The sequence below is a fragment of the Sebastes umbrosus genome, chromosome 6 (genome assembly GCF_015220745.1).
Source record: "Sebastes umbrosus isolate fSebUmb1 chromosome 6, fSebUmb1.pri, whole genome shotgun sequence".
Taxonomy (NCBI): Eukaryota; Metazoa; Chordata; class Actinopteri; order Perciformes; family Sebastidae; genus Sebastes; species Sebastes umbrosus.
In genome coordinates this window covers 34,904,872-34,912,553 of record NC_051274.1, presented here as the reverse complement: position 1 = coordinate 34,912,553, position 7,682 = coordinate 34,904,872, and the positions used below count along the sequence as shown (strand labels likewise).

At 42.4% G+C, this 7,682-nt stretch overlaps 1 protein-coding gene across 19 annotated transcripts in view; it reads left to right on the top strand.

Moving 5' to 3' along the window:
- The first annotated feature begins 196 nt into the window (after positions 1-196).
- Positions 197-7,682, top strand: part of tpd52l2b (tpd52 like 2b) — a 30,967-nt gene continuing 23,481 nt past the window's right edge. For 5 of the 19 annotated variants that reach the window (XM_037773261.1, XM_037773260.1, XM_037773257.1 and 2 more), the window contains exons 1-3: positions 197-415; positions 5,149-5,321; positions 6,906-7,054. In XM_037773261.1, the coding sequence (XP_037629189.1) occupies positions 397-415; positions 5,149-5,321; positions 6,906-7,054 (341 nt within the window). In that variant the 5' untranslated portion in view covers positions 197-396. The remainder of the gene's footprint in view (positions 416-5,148; positions 5,322-6,905; positions 7,055-7,682) is intronic. The other 14 variants (XM_037773270.1, XM_037773269.1, XM_037773271.1 and 11 more) reach the window with 7 other exon arrangements.

Here is a 7,682-nt window from a genome sequence, read left to right as displayed (position 1 = left end):
CTGGTGTTTATTTTATTTTATATTACTGACTTGTATTTGTTGATTTTTTAACATTTGATTGTTTTGTTTTTCTTTCTGTGAAGCACTTTGGACTGCATGTTTGTATGAAAGATGCTGTATAAATCAATAAAGTCTGATCTTATTTTGAAATCCCCCCACCGGATGTAGCTCGGTGCTAGCCGTTAGCTTCACACGTGGCCGTTAAGCTGAGCTGCTCTCACTTCCTGTCGACGACTTTCTCTCTCTGATCTCTGATCTGTGAGTGTTAGCAGCTCCTAGAACCAGGAAGACCTCTACACACTGAAGCAGTCTGCTGTCATCATTCACACCTGACAGGTCAACCTCTAACAACCAGGAGGACAGCTCCGAGAAGACAGAAGACAGAAGACAGAAGACATGGACCCAACCAGCCAAGGTAACCAGACAGCTAGCTGCTAGCTTAGCTGTTAGCTTAGCGGGCTAGTTAGCTGTTAGCATGTAGCTTAGCTTCAGTAACACAGTGAAGTGTTTGTCCAGAAGACAGAAGACAGAAGACAGAAGACAGACAGGATGTAATAAATGAATCCTCTGATGGTCAGATAGTCACTTTGTGTTTCTGCTGGTTTGTTCAGGTGAAAGTTTAAAGATAATTAATAACAAGGAGAGGAGGAGCCGAGAGGAGGACAGAGACAGGACAGGCCCGCTGGTGGACATGACAGAGACAGGAGAGAGGACAGGAGAGGAGACAGAGACAGGAGAGAGGAGAGAGGAGACAGGAGGAGAGGAGACAGAGACAGGCCCGCTGGTGGACATGACAGAGACAGGAGAGAGGACAGGAGAGGAGAGGAGAGGAGACAGGAGAGAGGAGACAGGAGGAGAGGAGACAGAGAGGAGACAGGAGAGAGGAGGTGAGGAGAGGAGACAGGAGAGGAGACAGGAGAGGAGAGGAGAGGAGAGGAGGAGAGGAGAGGAGAGGAGAGGAGAGGAGGAGAGAGGAGACAGGAGAGGAGACAGAGAGGAGAGGAGAGGAGACAGAGAGGAGAGGAGTGGAGTATCGTGTGCTTCAATCTTTGTAAACAAAAGGACGAATGTTGGCTAAAAACAGGTCATCAGTTTAGTTTTGGTTTCTTCCCAAAGAGCAACTCTCTCTTCCCTTTACCTCGTCTTTACCTCAGTACATGTTGCTCAGTTTGGTTTATCATAATCACATCATTCTTTGGCAACAGCAGCCAGATGTGCTGACTCAACATCCAGATGTGCTGACTAACTGAGCCTTGTTGTTGCTGCTAGCCTGCCAGCTGCTGCTTCATCATTGACTGTATTGACAGATCTTGACTTCCATCTTTCAGCTGACCAGAAAGCTCCTTCTGATAGATCATCATCTGCTTTATCATCACACAACCCATATAACCCCACCATTCAATGTTAATCTGTAGATTATTCTCTCCAGTAATCGATTAGTTGTTTTGGTCTATAAAATGTCAGATGACACAACTCAAATGTCTCGTTTTGTCCACAGCTCAAAGATATTCAGTTTGTTTTCATAGAGGAGGAAAGAAACCAGAAAATATTCACATTTAAGAAACTCCAATCAGAGACTTGTTTTAACTCTCCAGTGAATTTTCCAAAAATAATTACAGCTTTGAATCTATATGACGATATTACAATAACCTTAAATTGAGGAAATATAATGTAATTCGGTATCTCCAGGTCGTCATGGCGACTTGGGGATGTCCTAGTTTCCAGGTTGTTGCTGTTTAATGTATCCTGGATTTTGACAGATCTGGGGAAAACTGCATTTTCCTACTACGCACCTTGGGCATGGAATAATTCACAAAAATACTTTTGAATTAGAATATTTATATCCAATGACGAATTCAAGGGCATCACAAAGACTGCGTTGATAGAGACATATGGGGTGCGCTCCAAATCGCATACTTTTTCTTTTTACTTTTAGTACATACTGCAGCTGTGTAGTGTTGCATGCAGTATGCATAACATTGTGCCTTTAGTACGTACTGTGCGTTCCAATTCCCATAACACCCTACTATTTAGTATGCCAGAAAAAGATTTAGTATGTCAAATACAGTATGCCAAAAAATACCAGGATGTCCTACTACACCGGTCACATTTTGCAGTATGCAAGCCAGCATGCTTTTCTGGCTATTCTGACCCACAATCCTCTGTGCAGGGGATACATGAGCAAGAGGGTCAAAGTTCAAGGTGCAATGTTATGAGGAAGTAATATGCGTACTGCATGAAACAGTACGTACTTTGTAAAGGCAGCTGCAGTACGTACTAGAAGTAAAAAGAAAAAGTATGCGATTTGGAACGTAGCCATGGTTGTTTTCCGGAGAGGCCACTGAGTTAAACTGCTGTTCTTCTGTTTTATGTGATTTATTGTGAATCATGTTGTTGTATTTGAATGTGTTGTGATTTTGTACGGATGCTACCTCGGCCAGGCCTCGCTTGCACAAATAGATTTTGATCTCAGTGGGACTTCCTGGTAAAAATAAAGGTAGATAAATGAGCCTTCCTGTATCCTGTTGGTTTGTAATAGTGACATGTCATGTTGTATCAGGCCTGCTGTGCCTCAGGATGAGCGCTTTTAGGAAGTGATTAAGGTTTCCTACATGTGTCTGTCTTGAAGTATGACGAACTGGAGTGAATTAGGGCATGTCTGTCTGAATACAGTCCTGCTCCTACTGTTCCCTAAATGATGCTGGGAAACCTGAGAATAGGAGTTTTTTGGTTGAGCCTTTTCCCGACTGATGCCTTCTCACATGACGCTGCCGTCAGCGTTTTTTTTTTTTAAATCCCATCCTTAAAGAGTAACATTAACTTGCTTTTTTGGAGTCTATTTTAGAGAGAAAAAGTTTCCTCCGATCCAAAAACACCAACAATAGATGTCAGATTTGGTGTCCGTCTAAATCGAAGAGAGATCCGTGATAAAAGTACCACAGGGACTAATTTTCTACATCCATATCAGCAGGAAATAGACCAGGATGCAATGCAGCAGCGAGGTTTTCTAAGTGAGGGGTGTGGTCACATACTCGGTGTTTACAGACCAGTTGGACCGCTTGTAAAGAAAAGTGATATGAAGCAAACTGTGACCTCCATATGCAACAGAACCTGACTCTGGGTGTTGTCAGAAGGCATTCTGGGACGTGTAGGACATCACTATCTGTAGGCATATCCACAACACAAAAGGATATCTGAGATTGAACTCTAAATACCAGGAAGAAATGTTGTCGTCATCCTCTTTCCTTTTCTCATATGAGCCGTGTTGTTGTCTCTCTTTAACCTCGCTGCTGTTGTTTCTGTGGGCCGGTCTGAATCATTCCTGGCTGAATCAATACACCTTGAGGGTGGAGCAGTCGTTTCTCTCTCCAGCTTGTATGCGGATGTTGTTGGATTACACAGCGTCACCAGCGCTACCTGCAGATAAAGCTAATCTTGCTCTTTTATGTTTTTGTCTGCTGCGTGTCTCGTGTTGTCTGATTTGTTGTGCAATCAGTCGTGTAGACATGGATTCTGCACCGAAAATCAAGGAATAAGAGCAAACTCTTTCATGCTTAAAACGGTTCAGATATCAGGGTTTCCGACTCAGAAGTTGTTCGGCCCGGCAGCCGAGTGTCTTTGAGGTGCACCCAGTGAAAAAATACACCAAGGGTCCTCTGATTGGTATTTTTGGGGCCTTTTTGAAGCCTTCTATTTATCGTGTAGCTTTATTTATTTATTTTATTTATTTTATTTATTTTATTTATTTTATTTATTTTATTTATTTTATTTAACTATTCTTAACAACATTGTATATTAAGTATTACAATGAAGTTATGAGAAAGTATAATTAATTTACAACGGTTTATTCATTGGCAGTAGGTCTGCAGCTAACAGTTACTTTCATTGTCGATTATTTTTTCGATTAATCGATTAGTTGTTTTGGTTTATAAACTGGTGAAAAATGTTGATCAGTTTTTTCCTGAAGTCCAAGATGACATCCTCAGATGTTTTGTTTTGTCCACAAGTCAAAGATATTCAGTTTACTGTCATAGAGGAGCAAAGAAACCAGAAAATATTCACATTTAAGAAGCTCCAATACTTTTTTTTCTTAGAAAATTACTCAAACCGATTAATCGATTATGAGAATAATTGGCGATTGATTTAATAGATGACAACTAATCGATTAATCGCTGCAGCTTTAATCAGCACACAACTCCAGTGAATTTTCGCTCCATTTAAGCGGTGCGTAGAGAAATGATCTTGTGTGCACGGCATCATCTGATCGGCCTTTTAAAGAAACCATCGATCAAACTATTTAAAATGAATATCGTTGGCCGATCGATCGGAGCACCTTTAGTTTAAATGCTGGAGTGGTGTTCTCAACGCAGTCGTCCGTGGAGTCGGATGGGTTCCGACCCAAAAATCACAAAATTGGCAAATTAATTCGTCAGCACTCCCAATGCATCATTAAAAGTGTTGCACGCTTTGTATTTGTGAGTGCTGACGACTTATTTAGCCAATTATATGTTGGACTATAACTGCATAAAGTCTATTTTTACCCAGTGTTTCAGGCAGGGACTCCAGTTAGTTTGTTTCTTCCCCGTTGTTGTGTCCTCCACGCCGGCCCTGACTGTGCCCAGCTCCTGTAGTTGCCAAAATTATGATGGCGTCCTCAGATGAATGACAAAAGATGTACTCATTGTCATAGAAATGCTGACAGTGGCAGATTTCACTGCTCAAAGTGGCAGTTTTGTGCTGTCTAGTATCTCTGGATAACTTCACACAAGAATAGGTTATGGCAGTGTTTTGTTGTTTTTGGGAATGGTTTCGTCGCCGTTCCTGTTTGCAGAAAGCAAAAAGGTTTTATGGTCTTTTAAGTTTCTCTCCCAGAGTGCAGTTCAACTCCTGACTCCACTAATTGCCACTTTCTCTTCCTGTCGGATATCTCCTGGCTGGCCACGCCTGGCCTCGGTTTCTCTGTGTGAAATAGATACTGAGAGACGGAGCATCTTAGTAAACCACTCTAGGCTTTTAGCACTTCAGCTCATCTAAGTGTATATTTGTTTACCCCTCTGCTGCCTCTCCGTTTCACTCTTACATTAACGTCTTCTATTCTTCACCTTGTCTTCTTCCTCCCTTTATCCCTCCCTCCCTCTCTGGTTCCAGATATCAACCTGAACTCTCCTAACAAGGGCCTTGTTGTGGATAACTCCGACAGCCTGTCCGACGTGCCGGTGGAGGGAGCGGTGGAGGGGGCGGCGGCGGGGAACGCAGTCAACCCTCTTCCTCCCGGCCTGACGGAGGAAGAGGCCGAGGAGCTCCGCACAGAGCTCACCAAGGTAGGGCCCAGATATTCCATAATCACCAGGTGTTGACAGGTAACTAACTATAGGCCAGAAGAGTTGTGTGTTTTGTGGATGTTGTGGGAAAATACCCACACACAGGAAAAGGCCTCGAGCTTTTATTAGTGACCCAACACGGGTTTTCTCCGGGCTGAGGAAGACGTATGTTGGGTTCAATAAAAGCTTAAGGATGCTCTGATGTGTGTAACATGTAACTACCTGACTCATAACGAGTGACTTAGGGCGCTTTCACCAGCCAACATTTAATCCGCTTTAATCAAACTCTGGTGCTGTTTGTTTGGGCGGTTGTGTATGCAGTAATCGTGCTCTGGTGCGGACCAAAACAACCCAACCGAGACCGCTCGCGCGAGAGAGGTGGTCTCGGACCGTTTCCAAGCGAACTAAGATCGCCTGTGCGGGCATTTGTTGAGAAGGACACAGGAAAAAGGACAGGTTAACATGAGTGGGAGCGGACCGACTGATGTTTGCTTGACATCTGGGCCGAAGAGAACACAAAGAATAGGCTAAATAAAGTCCACAAAATAGTGACGTTTATAACGTAATAAACTAGAGGAGAAGGGATCCGTGCGTTGATCAGTGCCGAGTCAACAGCAATATATCAAAGTCTGTGATTCTCTGCGTAGAAGTGGCAGCTCTTAAGATGAAAAAGATAAATTCTCTCCGTACGCGCCCCTCAACAACTTTTTTTTTTTTTTTTGGTCCGTGCAATGTGAAACTGAACCAGACTAAATAAAAACAAACTGAAAGCATCAATTTCACTCTGATTCGGACGAAGCAAACGGACTCTGGCTCGTGAAAACGCCCTTAAAAAAGTGCTGAACATTTACTAGTTAGAACTTCACAAATCTCACAACTTGATTTCTTTCATGCGTGATCGTTTTAATCCCAGTGCTGCATTTAGTTCATGATTTTCTGACAGATTTTCTCCTATTGAATCATTATGAAATCAATATGTGGGGCGGCCCGATAGACTCAGCAGGCAACTTTTAAATCCCGTCCTATGACCAACCTTTACACAATTGAGTTTTTGAGTCCCCTTAATTATAAAGCAATACAATAGTTTTTATTTGTTACAGATATTTACCCATTTGTTTTTGTTTTAATTATATAATTGTATTTTAACTTGACTTCTTGTGGTGGATAAATGTCACATATTTTACATTTCATGGACGAGGTAGGAGGTACATAACGTGCCCATGTCATCACAAACATTCTGGCATGTCTTAATAGATAAAGCAACAGCTGTAATTACTAACTATAACGATGGCTGCGTTCCAGTTAGATATGTGTATAACAGCCTCCAGGTGTTGTGCATGCTCGCACTGGAATACTTAATGGAACAAAGCAATCCTTAAAGGTTTTAACTTAACCTGTGCTTTTCCTGGGAGACGAGATGTTTGCAAACTCAGAGTTGAGAGGATGATTTGAATTTGATGGTGGAGTGGATGATAGGAAGTACCTTTTGTGTTTCTCAGTGGAATACAAATATAAATCTAGCAGCATGATTGAAGAAGAAAACTCCAGATGTAACTCTTTCTGGTGGCTCTGTTGTGATTTTAGGTGGAGGAGGAGATCAACACCCTGCGTCAGGTTCTGTCAGCCAAAGAGAGACACGCCACAGAGCTGAAGAGGAAACTTGGCCTCAGCCCGCTCACCGAATTCAGGCAGAACATCACCAAGAGCTGGCAAGACGTACAGACCTCCAACGCGTATGTATTAATATGTATTAATATGTATTTATCAGACCGGATCATTCAAACACAACAGATGAGACAGAACTTCACCTGAAGTTGTCCCTCAGATATTATGTTCCCACTCAGTCCTTCAGTATAAAAATATATACACTATATATATCTATACACAGCAAACCTATCCTAAATCACAGCTCCTATAGTTCAGTCACATGGGGTCGGTGACCTTTGACCTGTGCAGATTGTGGCTTAGCTTCGGCTCCACTAACTTTTCTCTCTGTAAATCTGAAACATAATCAAATTGGTATTTACTTGTATACTAAACAAGCATTTTGTACATCTGGTGATGTAGCAGCAGCACACTCTTTGTAAAAGCTGCTGTCGTGAGCATCCTGCGACTTTAACCAAGATAAAATGATTATTTCTTTAGCTTCTGTAAGTCCGTATCTGGCGTTAGTCTGGACATGTAGCTTCAGGTACCAGAAGATGTTGCAGTAATACATTCATGAGTTTGAAGGCGGAGCAGACGCCCAAACGTTGCACTGTGGTTTATAATACTGGGGGAAAAGGATTTTACGACTCTGGAAAGGTATCATCATTCAAGCGAACAGTAGAAACACCCCGTTGTCATCGGTAACGGGCCGTT